This window comes from Solea solea, chromosome 17 (assembly GCF_958295425.1).
Source record: "Solea solea chromosome 17, fSolSol10.1, whole genome shotgun sequence".
NCBI lineage: Eukaryota > Metazoa > Chordata > Actinopteri > Pleuronectiformes > Soleidae > Solea > Solea solea.
This window is the reverse complement of record NC_081150.1, coordinates 3,268,300-3,286,719: the sequence shown is the minus strand read 5'-3', so window position 1 is coordinate 3,286,719 and position 18,420 is coordinate 3,268,300. Positions and strand designations below refer to the sequence as shown.

General features: G+C 39.2%; 3 protein-coding genes across 3 annotated transcripts; all 3 read left to right on the top strand.

Moving 5' to 3' along the window:
* The first annotated feature begins 5,706 nt into the window (after positions 1-5,706).
* LOC131443932 (trace amine-associated receptor 1-like) lies at positions 5,707-6,835 on the top strand. The gene has a single exon (XM_058614021.1). It carries the CDS (start codon positions 5,707-5,709, stop codon positions 6,706-6,708), a length of 1,002 nt encoding a protein of 333 aa, XP_058470004.1. The 3' UTR covers positions 6,709-6,835.
* Positions 6,836-9,643: 2,808 nt separating this feature from the next.
* Positions 9,644-10,645, top strand: LOC131444024 (trace amine-associated receptor 1-like). Its single transcript, XM_058614137.1, has 2 exons — positions 9,644-9,971; positions 10,044-10,645. The coding sequence occupies exons 1-2, from the start codon at positions 9,644-9,646 to the stop codon at positions 10,643-10,645; spliced, it is 930 nt and encodes a 309-aa protein (XP_058470120.1).
* A 3,194-nt stretch (positions 10,646-13,839) lies between these two features.
* On the top strand, positions 13,840-14,841 carry LOC131443944 (trace amine-associated receptor 1-like). Its single transcript, XM_058614036.1, has one exon. The coding sequence runs from the start codon at positions 13,840-13,842 to the stop codon at positions 14,839-14,841; it is 1,002 nt and encodes a 333-aa protein (XP_058470019.1).
* Positions 14,842-18,420: the final 3,579 nt, after the last annotated feature.

The window sequence follows — 18,420 nt, the reverse complement described above, 5'->3', positions numbered from 1 at the left end:
GACATCAATTCCAACATAAAGATGAATTATTATTATTTTTCCTTTCCCATTGAGTGGATGTTGATCCTACGAGGACAATTACAATCTTGAAACCCTGACCAGGTGCTTTTTGTACCTAAACCTCCCAAACCAGTTGTTATCCTTTTCCTATCACACTCATGTCTTTTTGCAGACATGTACCAGCAATAGCTATGAGGGCGTTATCTCATGTCACAAAAGAGAAACTGTTTTTGATGCCGATACTGTCAGCATTAGTCATTTGTTCCCGTCACCGTCCCACGGTGTCACTTATAATGTTATTACTATAATGGCCTTAAGCATGAGTGGGGAACTATTCATTAAGTGAGACACTTTTCAAAGTACTCACCTCATTCACAAGCAGTGTAAGGACAGACATTCAAGTGTAGAGACGGGAAAAAAGAGGTTTTTTTCTCCCCGCGACGAGTCAGTACCTCATCAAAAACATTTTAAAGCTGCGGTTTTAAGGTGAAACAATTAAAAAATAAGGCGTGCTGCTGAAGTCTATAGTGTGTCAAGGCCTTCACAACACATTGCTTCCCTGTAGGCCTGAGTGCTGCAGCTGTATCTATATCTATATCTATATCTATATATATATATATATATATACATATATATATACATATATATATATGTATATATATGTATTTACATATATAAACATACATGCAATAAAGGCTCCTACAATGAGCTGCAGAACTCAAGCCTACAGGGAAGCAATGTGTTGTGAATGTTCTGATCATCATGGGTAAGTAAGACAGGAATGTGGATGTAAAGCAACGTACAAACTTGTTTCCCTCCTCCGTGGAACAAGGAAACGTGCTGTGGCTAAAGGGCTTACATTTGAAGACGCCACTGAAGCGTGTGTTGTTTTCACTTTGTTTAAAATAAACCTGCAGAAGATCATCCACTACCCTACCAGAGCAGTGTTTACACTATGGAACGGTAATTAAACTTACACAAGGTGAAAGGTAAAACCACAGCTAATTGTGACTAAGTGTTGTTAGTGCTGTGAGCTAGTGTCCCGCAGTAACAGTTGTCATAGTTGTGAGAACTAGGTTACAGTGCCTACTATTATTAATCCATTTAAGTCATTTACATGTAAACACAGAGCGACATATATATATAGATATACATATATGTATATATATATGTATGTATGCATTTTACAAAAACATGTATGTACTAGTGAATGAACATAAAAAATACAAACAGGGTGAAATAAAGATTTGCCAGGGGAAGCTTATATGTTATTAAAAGGAGAAAGAGAAAGAGGACCATATGTTGGAATTTTGCCAACAGAATGAATACATTTATAATGAAGTGCATATTCTCTTTACTTTGACTTCTATAAAAGCAAAATACCTACCATATTTATTAAAAGTCTTTATAAATATGGTCAATGACGAATCTGCTGAAGTTTTGCCAGAATTTTTTGGTGTGTAAGCAAACATTTGGTGGGTGGTCTTTGCAGAAAGAACAGTTTGAATTGATTACATTTAATCATGTAACACTTCTTGTGTTACATGATGTGTAACATTTCTTTCACCTTGTTTACTATGAGGTATCTGTGAGGAATCATCCAAACTTTTTACCAGTCAAAGTGTACAAATCGGTTCCAATGACAGAGTGACAAATTAATAAAACATATCCTCATACCTTACACAAGGTCACTTCCTCCAACATAAAAAGCTTAGGTCATTGATTCAGTTTCCCTGATAATGGCAAATATCACCAAAACACAGTTATGCTTTTGTTTTAGTGATAACCGAATATATGCTGTGGCTCATTTTACTAGTAAATGTGGTCTGTTTGTGTTTTTGTTTAGACTGTAAAAACTGATTTTTGCAAAAAGCTTGTAATAAAAAAACTTTTTTTTTATATATATATATATATATATATATATATAACTATAGACATTACTTTCTTTGAAGAACTTGAAACGCAGTGAACATGAATTCCCTGTAGCCTATGTTCACCCAACATAACACATAACAACACCATGATGCAAATGGAAGCAATCCACATAAACTTCATTCAACTTCAAATCATCATTTGACACATGAGAAAAGGTGTAACTTGATATTCAGTTGAACAAAAGAAGAAGAATTCCCTTTGAACAGTTTTTCCTCGTTTGTTACGCGTTAAATTAGACTCTGTGGGCATATTGTGTCCTTTTTTTAGATCATTAAGGGGACAACAATTTGTTTTGTATTGTTATTGCTGGAAAACAGACTGGCCCAAGGGCTGAAGAGGTGAGATCATATGTGTGTGTGTGTGTAGCTGCAGGGACCAAAAACCACACCATACATTCACACCTTTAATTGAAGGCTGTCATCATCTAACTGGAGACATAATTACGGAGACACCAGAGCATTTGGATGAATGTTCATTCAAACTTGTAAAACATGTAAACAGTAAAAGTCATTATGAGTGTAATAAAGAGGGAAACTAAAAATTGAACTCTATAAACTATGCACAAAGTTAAAGGACAAACATCTGCTTCTCGGGTAGAAATCATTCATTATTGACTGTGTTTCCAAAGTTCAAATACACATTAGTCTGCACAATCACTTAGTGATCACGTCACCTTTAACAATGCCATAGTGTGGATTCTGACTGTTGTCCGTTGACCAGTGGTTTGAATTGTGTTCTTTGTTCTAGGCCTAACCACACACCCCTTTAAAGGTCAATAGCCAAGCAAACAGTCGGCAGAACCTGTCTATTACTAGCGGGGATACGAGGATCGTAGCAACTTCACTCTTCAACACCCAAGGATGGGTCATTTAACTGGCCCAGGCCCAGGGGCTCATGGGGCCTTGAAGCCAAACCTTTAGACTTCTATCCCGAGTATTTATTCTAGTCTTTTCACTACTACATTATTTGAATGGATCACTGAAGCCACATAGCAATGTTTATGCTGTGTGATATATCTTAAGAGGTCCTCTCTTTAACTCTTTAGGTCATTCACCCCTTATATCTGAATATATACCCCTCAACCATTTTTTTTAAGGGGTTGCCACACTAAATGAGTTTTATGCTATTATGTTGTTATTATTAGCCAGGTGTTGCCTGCCAAAAACACACATATTGGTTGCCCTTAACTGCATAAGGCGTTCCAGTGTGTGTTTGGCTATATTTCCATCTAGCCTACTATCTGGTTCAGTTTTTTATGGTGCCCTTGGAGTACATCGGCCTTCCTCCAAGTCCCCACCCCCCTCAGCCCCCACATCTGCAACTTCCTCCTCCTCTACCTGCTCCCCCACCTCCTCTTCCTCCCTCACAAGTCGTTGTCTGCGGTCCAGGACTTCCTGTGCATGAACTCCAAGAGGGTTTTACACTCCCTTGGGTTTTTGGCTCCGTATAGGACATGTGCGTTGAACATACAGAGTTGGAACAGGTAGTTGACAAATTTCTTGGACCAGTTCAGTGACCTTCGGATGAAGGGGTAGTAGGCAATGTTTTGGTCCAACTTATCCACCCCATTCATGGACAAGCTGTACGCAAAAACACACTCTGGCTTGAACTGAGGAACCTTCTCTTTGTGTCCCTTCTTTTATTCTTGGTGGCAGGTTGTCACCATCTTGACAAACCTTTACGACCATCACCTTATCATTAGAGATGCACGATACCCACGGTACCCCGCGGTGCCAAATCGTAACGGTTCCTACTATATTAGAAATTCTACACGACGGTACTACCGTGGATTACTATACTACCGGTGCCAGTTTTTGCTACATTGCGGCCGCCTCTACTCTCCTCCCGGCTTTTCACTGCATGCTACTCCCTTGTAAACAAACCCACATTGTAACTACTGCAACCAAACGACAGAGCTGCTGAATGATTGGCTGTTTGCTTGTTACAGGTGACGTCCGGGGATATGATAGGCTGTTTCCGCACGCTGGGTCCGTCCGTCTGTTAGCTGATTGGCTGTTCGCGCCTTTCTGCCGGCAAGAACAAACTCCATGAAGACAGCTCTGCTTCGATAGAAATTTGTTTCAAAACAAACAACAAGCTCAAGTTCTGTCTCGCCCAGACGCAAGCACGGCTTACAGGTACAAACACGAGACAACACACTCACCATGGCAGAAGCACCAGGCCTGAGCGGCGAGTCTGCCGCTGCATGTTAAAGCAGTACCCCGAGTCACACAGTATGTATGACTTGATCCCATACTTCACCGGTTTTTGTGGGTTGTACACCCTGACGCCCCCGCCACTGCATCATACCCTCATCAATACAGATGTTTGGCCCAGGTTGATACAGCTCCCTGCACTTTTCCACAATGTCATTTAACACTGGGCAGACTTTATACATTTTGTCAGTGGCTTCCTGTGACTCATTATTATTGTAATGAAGGAACCTCCATATAATCTGGAATCGGTTCCTTGACATGATGCGACTGAAATAGGGTGTTGCATCAACCTCATCCACACTCCAGTACAGTTCAAGATTTGGCCTTTTCACATAACCAGTGAGAAAACTGAGTAAGAAAGCTTACAGTTCTGGGACTGACACCTGTTTCCATACATTAGCTCTGCTATGTGGCAGACTGTCAGGGTGTGCATGAATATACTCACTGGCATACAAGTTGGTCTGATCCACAATGTGTTGGAGCAGCTCATCTGTCAGGAACAGCTCCAGGAAGTCAGATGGCAGGTCAGAATCCAGCTCTGCGGCAGCTCTCCGGGGTCCAGGGGTTGCAGTGAAGGGGATCTGATTAGGTTGCCAGTTGTCGACCTGATGCCAGCCAGAATCCTGCCCACAGCCTCTGCTTGATGCAGACCGTCTCCCAGCCACCCCCGTTGAAAAACGTAATTGACGTCTATAGATGTCAATGGCAGTGAATGTTCAAAATCGAATTGACGTCAATAGCAGCGAATGATATATATATATATATATATATATATATATATATATATATACATATATATGCATATACATATAGATATATTTTACTAGGCTAGTAAATTAATTAATAAGTATATATTTGTATGGTGCCAAATCTTAGGGGCATGGAGACTTTCTAAAGTTTACCAGGTGGAACTTTTGGTCTTGCGGTAACTCAGACTCATTTTAGTGATGTACCACAAAATCTACACTGATGACAAGGTTGGGATTATGGAGTAGTTTCTGAAAAATTTGCAAAATTTAGGAAACTAACAACAAGCCAACGTCAGCCGAAGTGAACAATGATTCCCGACTACCAAAACCCAAGACAAATCGAAATGTATTTATTGTTTAAAAAAAAATGACGTTGTTATAGTTATAATTCCACATTTCATATTTTGATTTGAAAATGGTTTTCTCAGGAAGCCATATTGAGGTTATTTGTAATGCTGAAGCAAAAATGTTATTTGCACTGCAAATTATTGAAAGAAAAGTGAAATGGTTGTTCTAATGTTGATGTTTCTTTCAATAAATGTCATACTTGACACCGTTAAAATTTTGTGAGTCGGGGGGAATGTTATTGACTACCTTTGCATTTGTGTTACATAAGTTTCTGCTCTCTGATTGGATAACAATTTGCAACAGAAGCTAATAAAAACTCATGCACGGGATTAACAAGAGGCACTGATGGACCTTCTTATGTATGACATCAACAAATACACTTAAAAAAGGTTTTGACCTAAAAATTTAACTGATTAATTGACTTTTCTATAATTTGCTGATACTAGAAATCCAAACGCATGGATGCAGAAGTGGCTGCCAATAGGACGCAAGTTGTGGCTGACATACATCCCTGCTATGTCATAGAGAACTTGAATTATGTGTTGACAAGAACGCCTTCTGTTATATGTGTATTATTATATATCTTCCTTGTTTTACTGTCAGTCATTACGATATGTGGAAACCTCCTTGTGATAATCTCCATCATTTACTTCAAACAGCTGCACACGACTACAAACTCCCTCATCCTCTCTCTGGCTGTGGCCGACCTGCTTGTCGGGATTGTTGTCTTTCCTTTCAGCATGGCCTTCTCCCTCAGCTCGTGTCTGTACCATGAAGACTTATTTTGCAAAGTGCGGGGCAGTTGTGATATAACCCTGAGCACATGCTCCATTCTGAACTTGTGCTGCATTTCTATCGACAGATTCTACGCAGTGTGTCGGCCTCTGACCTACAGAACTAAAATAAACCATCACAGTGTTGCGGTCATGATCCTGCTGAGCTGGGGTGTTTCTGTGCTGATTGGGATTGGCGTGATGACTGCCGGGTTAAACAGTGAAGAATGTGAGGACAGATGTTTAATCGATCTCGTTACAACAAACACTATTGGGGCTATTTTGTCATTTTACCTCCCAGTGATTGTAATGCTCTGCATCTACCTGAAGATTTTCATAGTTGCACAGAGACAGGCTCGCAGCATCCACAACACAATCAGCCAGAGCACAAAGTCTGGAGCAACAGTCAGTAAGATGGAGAGAAAGGCCACAAAGACTCTGGCTATAGTCTTGGGAGTTTTTCTTCTGTGCTGGTTGCCTTTCTTTCTTTGGATCACGGTTCAGCCTGTTGCAAACAATGCAGTCCCTGTCCCTGTGATTGAGACACTTAACTGGCTCACACTGTCAAATTCAATGCTGAATCCATTCATATATGCTTTCTTTTACAGCTGGTTCAGATCAGCTATCAGAATGATCATCACTGGGAAAATATTTCAAGGTGATTTTGCCAACTCTAAATTGTTTTGACCTGTTTTAACCACAATGACACTTGCTCCCTGGCTAAATAGAGGGTACTTTATCATGTTTTGTAACAAAATGTGATGGAGAAACATAACCCCATCAACATAACCCTGACACAATGAATATGATTGAATTTGCTAAGAAATAGATACATTTCTTGGCGTGGACTTACATCATTTATATTTATTAAATTATAAGCTGTATAAATCACTAAGGGATTCTGAATGTGTGGGCCACATGGTTCTCCCCATGTATGCATGGGTTTTCTCCGGCTTCCTCCCACAGTCCAAAAACATGCAATGTGGGGATTAGGTAAATTGGACACTCTAAATTGACCATAGGTGTGAATATGAGAGTTGAATGGTTATTTGTCTCCATGTGTGGCCCTGCGATGGACTGGCGAACTGTCCAGGGTTTACCCCGCCTATCGCCCTATGTCATCTGAGATCGGCACAGCACCCCCCGCGACCCTCCGGTGGAGGATAAAGCGGTAGATAATGGATGGATGGATTCTGAATGGAAGTGTTGATTATTCGCAAACCCTGTAAAATTATATTTGCACGGTATGTTTGAAAATACAAACGCAAGTGATATAAAAGTTGAACAAATTGTGCAGGGACAAAGACGGCTTATGAAGATAACAACAGTAAATAACGTAACAATATTCCTTACAATAGTCAGATATTAAGATGCCTTTAAACTGTTATAACATATAGACATTGATCAAAGAGATGTTATGATAATGCATCAATTTCTTATGTTGTATTAGTGAACTTCTGAGAAAAACATACAAAAAATACTGAAACTAATTATTATAGCGCAACACATTACAGACTGGCTTTCATCTTTATCTCTTCTTTGCCTTTGTTACTCTTTGGGAAGTTAACATTATTTTATTGTTTTTAATCTATGGCTGTTATTTTTAACGGTTTAATGTCTTTACAATTATTTAATTAGAGTCTTTTTGTAGCCTTCTGTGAGCTTCTATGTGTTATTTAGCGCTTTGGTCCATGGTGGTTGTTTTACTGTGCTTTACAAGTGAAGTTGGATTGGATTAATGTTTAACTTGAAGATCAGTGACATGTTAGTCGAGAGGCAAACATTATTTGCAGTAGCTCCGCTTCATAGTGTCCTGCCTCTAAGTTCATCAGGTCTGGGGTGGGAGCTTATATGAATATGCTTATGTTATATGAATAAAACAAGCATTAAATCTGCTACTTCAAAAAAAAAAAAATATGTATAGTCCTTCCGAAGCACAGTTTTCAAGTGGACATTTCTATATCATAAACTCTACATAAAGAAATTGACATTTGTGTGTGTGTGTGTGTGTGTGTGTGTTCAAAGTGAAGCCAACACAAACGTGACAGAAACCTGTGATCTCTTGAATATAACAATAAATAATAATATTCATAGCAATAATAATAATAATAATGATAATAAAAAGAAGTCCTGCCATAAAGGATCAAACAGGTGCATCCTTTGTAGCACAACATGTTCCACAATTCACAGCTTAAAGGAAATTACCACTATTTCTCCAACCAAATGGCCATGAGTTTTTTAAGCTTTATTGAAGTGAACAATCAGATGTAAAATCTAAGAAAAAACAAGCACAATATATACACACATATACATATATGTATGTATGTATGTATGTATGTATACATATATGTATGTATGTATGTATGTATGTATGTATATATATATATATATATGCATATATATATATATATACAAACACACATATATATACACATATGTATATCTATATAAATATATAGATATACATGTACATGTACATATACACATATACATATATATATATATATATATATATATATATATAGTATATACATACACACATATATTGTTTAAAGGCATAGTGATCTTAGTGTAAGTAAACTTCTGATTTTGTTAAAAGTAATACAAATTTGTCTAAAAAAATTATTCTCTCATTATTCTGCCATTTAGCAAATAGAAATCATTTTGGTAATCCTAACGGCCCTAAAACAGGAAAAGTGATTGTCTGATTTCACGTCAGACAGTGTGAAAAAAAGCATATGTGTCTTTTTATATATGTATGTATATATGTGTATGTAAACTTCTGGTTTCAACTCTATGTGTATATATACATACATATATATATACACACATATATACATATATAAATATATATATACACATATGTATACATATATACACACACACATATATACATATATATACACATATATACATATATGGCAAGGACAATGTCACACACTTAAAACACAGTGCATATTAGGGAATGCTTGTTTTAATAACAATAACAATACTACTACTACAACTACTACTACTACTACTAATAATAATAATAATAATAATAATAATGAAAATCAGGTGGATCACATGTGGAAGAAGCAAGTTTTAATTGTTCTATTCTGTTGCTAGGATACATATGATAAAATAAGGGCCTGTCCATACAGAAATGAGTGTAGGTGAATATGCATAGGTTATTTTTGTTTGTTTTTTAATCGTATTGGAGTTTCATCCACATGTAGACAATGCTGTGGGAGCGACCTGAAATTGCATTTTTTTGAGTCATTTTGGGGGTTTTTGTGTGGACAGAGACATTTCCTGAAACAATATGATATTTACAGGAAACTTTTTCAAAATTATTCCGTTACATATCATTATGTTTCCATGTGAATATGGCCTAAAACACCCACACAGAGTGTTATTGGCTACCTTTACATTTGTGTTGCATCAGTTTCTCATTTCTGATTGGACAAAAAATTGCAACAGAAGCCAATAAAAACTCATGCGCATCTCATCATAGACAGATGAAGATTCTTGGGTATGATATGAACAAATACTATGTAACACATAAAAAAGCTTTTGAACTAAAAAATTGAACTGGTTAATTTACTTTTCTATAATTGGCTGATACTAGAAATCCAAACGCATGGATGCAGAAGTGGCTGCCAACAGGACGCAAGTTGTGGCTGACATACATCCCTGCTATGTCATAGAGAACTTGAATTATGTGTTGACAAGAACGCCTTCTGTTATATGTGTATTATTATATATCTTCCTTGTTTTACTGGCAGTCATTACGATTTGTGGAAACCTCCTTGTGATAATCTCCATCATTTACTTCAAACAGCTGCACACGACTACAAACTCCCTCATCCTCTCTCTGGCTGTGGCCGACCTGCTTGTCGGGATTGTTGTCTTTCCTTTCAGCATGGCCTTCTCCCTCAGCTCGTGTCTGTACCATGAAGACATATTTTGCAAAGTGCGGGGCAGTTGTGATATATCACTGAGCACATGCTCCATTCTGAACTTGTGCTGCATTTCTATTGACAGATTCTACGCAGTGTGTCGGCCTCTGACCTACAGAACTAAAATAAACCATCGCAGTGTTGCGGTCATGATCCTGCTGAGCTGGGGTGTTTCTGCGCTGATTGGGATTGGTGTCATAATTGCTGGGTTAAACAGTGAGGAATGTGAGGACAGATGTTTAATTGATGTTCTTATGGCAAACACTATTGGGCCAATTTTGTCATTTTACCTCCCAGTGATTGTAATGCTCTGCATCTACCTGAAGATTTTCCTAGTTGCACAGAGACAGGCTCGCAGCATCCACAACACAATCAGCCAGAGCACAAAGTCTGGAGCAACAGTCAGTAAGATGGAGAGAAAGGCCACAAAGACTCTGGCTATAGTCTTGGGAGTTTTTCTTCTGTGCTGGTTGCCTTTCTTTCTTTGCATCACCTTCCTGCCTGTTGCAAACAATGCAGTCCCTGTCCCTGTGATTGAGACACTTAACTGGCTCACACTGTCAAATTCAATGCTGAATCCGTTCATCTATGCTTTCTTTTACAGCTGGTTCAGATCAGCTATCAGAATGATCGTCTCTGGAAAAATATTTCAAGGTGATTTTGCCAACTCTAAATTGTTTTGACCTGTTTATTAACAAAATGTGATGGCGAAACGTACTAAGAAAACATCAATTTAACCCTGACACAGTGCATATGATTGTATTTGCAAATAAATTGTCAGTTTATTGGCATGTACCTATGTACATAACTTGTTTACAGAATTATAAGTTGTATAAAACACTAAGGGATTCTGAATGGAAGTGTTGATTATTAGCAAACCCTGTAAAATTGTTGTTTATGTGCACAGTATGTTTGAAAATGCAAACACAAGTGAGCCAAAGACGGCTCATGAAGATACTTTCCCTAAATAGAATAATAACAGTAAATAACAATATTCCTTACAATAGTCAGACATTAAGATGCCTTTAATCTATGATTACATATACAGTTATGTGAAAACATTAGGACACGTGAAAACACGTGTTTTTTTAACATATTTAGACATATGGATATTTAATATCAATTTTAACAATACTGAGAGATTCAAGTAATATAACTAAGCAAGTAAACTTTTTAAAACTTTCTGTAAAACGTAATAAAACAAACATGCAATTTCTGGTGAGGAATAAATTAGGACACCCCACATTTTTTCCCACTTAAAATGGCTGAAATCACACACAGGTGTATCACATCAGGTGCACATGATTACAACATTGTTAATCAGCATTTTGAAAGAGGCTTGCCCTATTTAAACCTCAGACAATCAGTTTGGTGAACTCCTGACTGTTGATGTGAGCATGAACACCATGGTGAGATTGAAAGACCTGTCTGAGGCCTTCAGAAAGAAGATTGTTGCAGCTTATGAGTCTGGTAAAGAATTGAAAAAGATCTCAAAAGAGTTTGAAATTAGCCATTCCACTGTCCAGAAAATAGTGGAGGACGTTCAAAACAACTGCCAACATGCCCAGGTCTGGTCATCCAAGCAAGTTCACCCCCAGAGCAGACTGCAAGATGCTAAAAGAAGTCTCCAAAACCCCTAAAATGTCATCACGGGACCTACAGCAGGCTCTGGCGACTGTTGATGTGAAAGTGCATGCCTCTACAATCAGAAAGAGACTGCACAAGTTTAATTTTCACGGGAGGTGTGCAAGGAGGAAACCTTTACTCTCCAAGAGAAACATTGAGGCCAGATTGAAGTTTGGACTTCTGGAATAATGTTCTTTGGACAGATGAGTCTAAAATTGATTATTTGGACAACGGAACAGAGAACATGTTTGTTGCACACCAAATACAGCGTTCCAGGAAAAGAACCTCCTACCAACTGTAAAGCATGGAGGTGGAAGTGTCATGGTTTGGGGATGCTTTGCTGCAGCAGGACCTGGCCAGCTCACCCTCATAGAATCCATCATGAATTCCACAGTTTATCAGAGGGTGCTTGAGCAACATGTGAGACCATCTGTAAGAAAATTAAAGCTGAACCGGAACTGGACCCTGCAACATGACAATGACCCTAAATGTACCAGTAAATCCACAAAGGACTGGCTGAAAACTAAGAAATGGAGAGTCCTGGAATGGCCCAGTCAAAGCCCAGATCTTAATCCCATTGAGATGCTGTGGGGTGACCTGAAACGGGCTGTACCTGCAAGAAACCCCTCAAACATCACACAGGTTAAAGCATTCTGCATTGAGGAGTGGGGCAAACTTTCCTCAGACCGATGTCAGAGACTGGTTACAAGAAGCGTCTCACTGAAGTTATTTCAGCCAAAGGGGGTAACACTAGGTATTAGGGGGTAGGATGGTCCTAACTTTTTCCTCAGTTAGTATATGCATTTATGTTAATGTATTTTGTATAATGAGTAAAACAATGTTATTTTTTGCTGTACCTGCAACTAGATCACTTTCTTTTCCAGAGATAAATAAAAACAAGATTAGACATCAATATGTGAAAATTTCTTAATTAATAACTGAATATTTTATGGGGTGCAAGGATACGGTTGAACCGTCAACCATCAAGTCAGTCTGGGGATGTAACAGTGGTGTCCGGGTTGTCTTGATGCCCAGCTGTCAGCAGACCTCGTTTAACATCTGGGCCTCGAAGTTCCGCCCTTGGTCGCTGTGCAGCTCCTCTGGAACCCCAAAGTGACAGAACGTTTCGTTCACTGGGCATTCTGCAGTGGTAACGGAGCTCTGGTCAGGGACTGGGTAGGCTTCAAGCCACTTGGTGAAATAATCCATAGCTACAACAATGTAGTGGTTGCCCCGTTCTCTGACTGGGAAGGGGCCTGAGATTTCAACAGCCACACATTCCATGGGAACCTCCACCTGGTATTGCTGCAAGGGGGCCGGGGAGCGTCAGGTTGGCCCCTTCTGGGCAGAACAGGTATAGCAGCGGTGCACAAAGAGTTCCCTCTGGTTCTTTGAAGTGGAGAAGCCAGGTGAGGGAAGCGTGGTTGACGCGCTGCAGGAACCTCTGCCCACAGAGGTATGGATGAAAGTGGCGTAGGACCAGGACAACAGCTAGCAGCTCCCAACGGGTTACACAGTAGTTCCTCTCTGGACGGCTGACTCTCCTCTACTCTCCTCTGACAGCTAAACGGCTCATTATTTACTTCTCGGAAAGTAGTTAGGGTCATGCCAGGAAGTCGCTAGATTTGTTACTAGTTATTTTTTAAAGACAAAAAATAGTCACTGTGGGTCTGTAAAGTCGCTAAATATAGCGGCAAAGTCATTAAGTAGTTGTTTATTCTGTTTGCTTTATGATAACTTTTATTTTCTTTCCCCTGGCTTAGTTCATTCTGTCTCTGTTTCTGTGATTATATACACTGTAATGTATATAATGTATACAAGGCCTCTGTTTTTGGTGTTTCGTTACAGTGCCTCATCAGTCCCGGCATATGTACTACAGCATTTTGAGTCTTTTTGGGGGGTTTATGTGGATAGAGATATTTCCTGAAACAATGTTAAGTATTCACAGGAAGTTTCTCCAAAATGATTATGTTACATTTCATTATGTTTCCGTGTGAATATGGCCTAAAACACCCACACCCATTGTGTTATTGGCTACCCTTGCATTTGTGTTGCACAGTTTCTCATTTCTGATTGGATAACAATTTGCAACAGAAGCTAATAAAAACTGATGCGCATGGGTCCGAGGTAATAAACAGATGAACATTCTTGGTTATGATATGAACAAATACAATGTAACACATACAAAAAAGAAAAATTGAACTGATTAATTGACTTTTCCATAATTTGCTGATACTAGAAATCCAAACGCATGGACCTAGAAGTGGCTGCCAACAGGACGCAAGGTGTGGCTGACATACATCCCTGCTATGTAATAGAGAACTTGAATTATGTGTTGACAAGAACGCCTTCTGTTATATGTGTATTATTATATATCTTCCTTGTTTTACTGTCAGTCATTACGATTTGTGGAAACCTCCTTGTGATAATCTCCATCATTTACTTCAAACAGCTGCACACGACTACAAACTCCCTCATCCTCTCTCTGGCTGTGGCCGACCTGCTTGTCGGGATTGTTGTCTTTCCTTTCAGCATGGCCTTCTCCCTCAGCTCGTGTCTGTACCATGAAGACTTATTTTGCAAAGTGCGGGGCAGTTGTGATATATCACTGAGCACATGCTCCATTCTGAACTTGTGCTGCATTTCTATTGACAGATTCTACGCAGTGTGTCGGCCTCTGACCTACAGAACTAAAATAAACCATCATGCTGTTGCGATCATGATCCTGCTGAGCTGGGGTGTTTCTGTGCTGATTGGGATTGGCGTGATGACTGCCGGGTTAAACAGTGAAGAATGTAGGGACAGCTGTTTAATGGATGCCGTTATTGCAAACATTATTGGGGCTATTTTATCATTTTACCTCCCAGTGATTGTAATGCTCTGCATCTACCTGAAGATTTTCATAGTGGCACAGAGACAGGCTCGCAGCATCCACAACACAATCAGCCAGAGCACAAAGTCTGGAGCAGCAGTCAGTAAGATGGAGAGAAAGGCCACAAAGACTCTGGCTATAGTCTTGGGAGTTTTTCTTCTGTGCTGGTTGCCTTTCTTTCTTTGGATCACATTCCAGCCTGCTGCAAACAATGCAGCCCCGGTCCCTGTGATTGAGACACTTAACTGGCTCGCACTGTCAAATTCAATGCTGAATCCATTCATTTATGCTTTCTTTTACAGCTGGTTCAGATCAGCTATCAGAATGATCATCTCTGGGAAAATATTTCAAGGTGATTTTGCCAACTCCAAATTGTTTTGACCTCTCAGGTCTCTCTTGGAAAATGGGTTTTTAACCACATTAAGACTTGCTCCCTATACATGGAGGATATTATAGAATGTTATATAATAAATTGTGATGAACAACTAAGAAAACATCAATATAATTCTCACACAATAAATATGACTGTATTTGTAAAAGAAAATGTCAAGGTGTTCCCGCATAACTACACATTAATACATAACTAATGTTTATAGAATAATAGGCTGTATACAACACTAAGGGACTGTGAGTGTTGATTGTTGCACATTATTTACAAAAACAAATGTTAAACTAGATGAGTTTGCTTTCCATAAATAAAATGACAATAGTAAAGAACAATTTACCATACAATAATCACATTTTAAACTATTATAATAAAGCCATTGAATAAAGTGATGTTGGTAGTTGCATCGATGTCTTTATATGAGTGAAATGTTGAGAAAAACAGCACTTTGGTCCATGGTGGCTGATGTTTAGCCTCAGTGACATGTTGGCAGTGTCTATGTAGAGAGGCAGACATTTGCAGTAGCTCCACTTCATAATCTCCTGCCTGTGAGTCCAACAGGTCCGAGTGGGAGCTTGTCTTTCTGTGTGATTATATGAATAGAACTGTGTGGTTCAAAAACATTTCATGAAATCTGCTAGTTTAGACTTCAAGTCTTTCTGAAGCCAACACATAGGTGACCTATGATCTCTTGAATATAATAATACATAATAATAATAACTTTAATCTAAGTGGCCTTGCCATAAGGAATTGAGTGGGAGTATGAGTGTGAGATTAAATGGTTGTTCATCTCCCTATGTGGCCCTGTGATGGACTGATGACCTGTCCAGGGTGTGACCACACTTTTCACATTATGTTAGCTGGACAAAATGGTAGAAGATCAATAAATTACATATTTGTTTATAAATGTTGATGCCATTTATGAGACAAGAACAAATTAACATACCACAGGATATAACAAATAAAGAAATACGTTGATTTTCTACCATACTCAAGATCTATTCATGGTATAAGTATTACAACAAATACTCAGCCATTCTTGGGGCCCCCTCACAGCTGGGGGCACCAATGTTTGTTTCCTGACAATAGTGTGAAGCTTAATATTGCATATTGCATCTTTAGATGACTAAATGCTGCTGGGGGCCTCTATATTTGGTACCAGCATCGAGCCATTTAACCACTGAACTCCTCAAACTCCTTGAACTTGAACTTCACTCCATAAAAGGTCATCTACTCTCTTCACCACCACATGATCGCTGACGCTTGTAAAGACAAATCTGCTAATCTAGTCTTCCCTCAAACCTGTCCGTGGTTGTTACAGGTTGCAATAATGTCATCTCTGGCACACTCACCATTCTGCCAGATGTGCTGCAGCGAGTATAAACCAGGCTTATGTGTCTTAGACTGACATATAGGCTTGAATACGGGTGGAGGTTATCCACTATACACTTCTAGCATGACACAGCACGGCACAGCTGCACGAAACTGCCGTGGCATCATTTTATGTGACACAAACACACAAACTAGTGATGAGCAAAGCACTTGTTTTCGATGTACTGAGTCATTAGAATCAGTTCATTAAAAAGACGTTGTGACTTGGCTCACGATCACCAGCTTTCGGCAGTGCTGTCACCAAATACACCAGACTCCTCTTTTAAATATTGAGATTTTAGACATGTCCTTGCTAAATGTTGGAGATTAACGCTTGTTTTCAGGATTGTTAAGTCTTTTTAAGGGATTAGCATTGTTCGGTAAGGCTGGGCGGAAATATAATATAGCTGATCTAAAATATCGATAGTATTGAACGTTGGTATTGGGTATTGATCGATACTTGTGTGATGAGATCGATTCTTAAGTACAACTTCAGGCATTTACAGAGTAACCGACTGGCCGTACAACACCGCACTTCTCTCACTTAGCCCCTCCCCTTTACTCCACTGCCAACCCCCTCCCCCCTCCACTGCAACACTCACTCACTCACTGCGAGCAGTGCACTGTTGTGGCAGCGTGATGGCAGAGCGTAAGATGAGCGCTGTTTGGAGGTTTTTTACAGCTGTAAATCAAACCACTGCAACCTGCGATGTTTGCGATGTTGTTCATTGCAAATGCAGATTACCACCCCAAAAGGGAAATTTAAGTTTTAATTTTTCTATAAACATTTCTGAGTTACTTAATAAAAGTATTTTTATTTTTCTGACAGTAATTGCAACATACCTGAGAAAGGATTTACTCCAAGGCAGATCAGTTAGTAAGTGAGAGAAGAAGCTCAATAAAACAGAAAAATGTAAACAATATTTCTGAGTTACTTAATAATAGTATTTTTATTTGCCTGGAAACTTTGTCCTGTGTTTTACTATCATCATAAACATGATTAATTAAAGGAAATAATAGATTTTAGTATCAGGTCAGGTCACTTGGAACCTCACCAGAGAAAGTACTAAAAAAGTACTGGTACTCTCTAATGGAAAAGCACCATTTGATCAAATACCTTAAGACATGGAAATCGGGAAAAATAATGCAAAATACTTTCACTTTGTACAGACATCACATCACTGTAGCAATTCTTGCTACAAGGTCGGCTATGAAAATGTACACCTAGTTTTCCAGTTTCCCCACAGGAGGCCAGCCCAGGCGTAAATACTGTAATATGTTCAGTAACCACCAGTGCTAACTTGATATATAACTTCAGTAAACATTTTCCAGGTCTGAAATACTAGTTTTAGGTCATCTTCAATAGCAAATGAAGCCAATTTTAAAAATTATACTCCTTCTTAGAGGAAAATAGACAATGAAGCCCAGCACAAATGAGTGGACACCAGCGTGATTGACATCTGATATCGTCTAATAGGACCTTGGCTGCAGGTGACGTTGCATGTGGAAACATGGCGCCGGTCAAACCGCAGAACTGGATTTGAGATTCTTAAGGCCCTGGGACCCATTGTGCGCATGGCGCGATTTGCTTCATCAACGTGCAACGCACAGGCTGAACTGTAGATCAGTTAAAAAGACTTAATGATCCTAAACACGTGGGTTAATCTCCAACAATTACCAGGGAAATGTCTAAAATCTCAATATTCAACAGAGGAGTCTGGTGTTTTTAGGGACATCGGCGAGTGGTGAGCAGCATCACAAACCCTGCCGCTGTATTTCAGTCCAGTGACTGTGTCAGACGGAGTCTGTACTCCGGTCATGGAGGAAGTACTGAACAAATGTTTTTAATGAACTGATTCTGGTGATTCATTACACTGAAAACAACTGCTTTACAAGTCACTCGTCAACGCAGTTTCATGCAGCTGTGCAGTGATGACTCCGCCCACATGTACTTTTTTTGTAATGGAGATGTAACCTAAACTGTGCCGTGTCGTACCGTGACGAGGGCGAGGCATGCCATGACCATAGTGGAAAAGGGCCATTACAGACATAATGTATTATACCTAATGTGATTGGTCCCAGGAAATCTCTGATCATGATAATAAGATGGGGAGTTATTATTTAAGTCCATATGTTCAGCACAGCGCAGAACACAAGCTGTTTCCGAGGTGTGTAGTTACCTTTGTTTTTATCCTGTATTTTTC

Excerpts from the sequence above, each read along its gene's own strand:
- LOC131443932 (XM_058614021.1), top strand. The coding sequence starts at position 5,707 with ATGGATGCAGAAGTGGCTGCCAATAGGACGCAAGTTGTGGCTGACATA.
- LOC131444024 (XM_058614137.1), top strand. The coding sequence starts at position 9,644 with ATGGATGCAGAAGTGGCTGCCAACAGGACGCAAGTTGTGGCTGACATA. Across the intron at positions 9,972-10,043 it reads GTACCATGAAGACATATTTT|ACAGATTCTACGCAGTGTGT; the intron begins GCAAAGTGCGGG and ends GCATTTCTATTG.
- LOC131443944 (XM_058614036.1), top strand. The coding sequence starts at position 13,840 with ATGGACCTAGAAGTGGCTGCCAACAGGACGCAAGGTGTGGCTGACATA.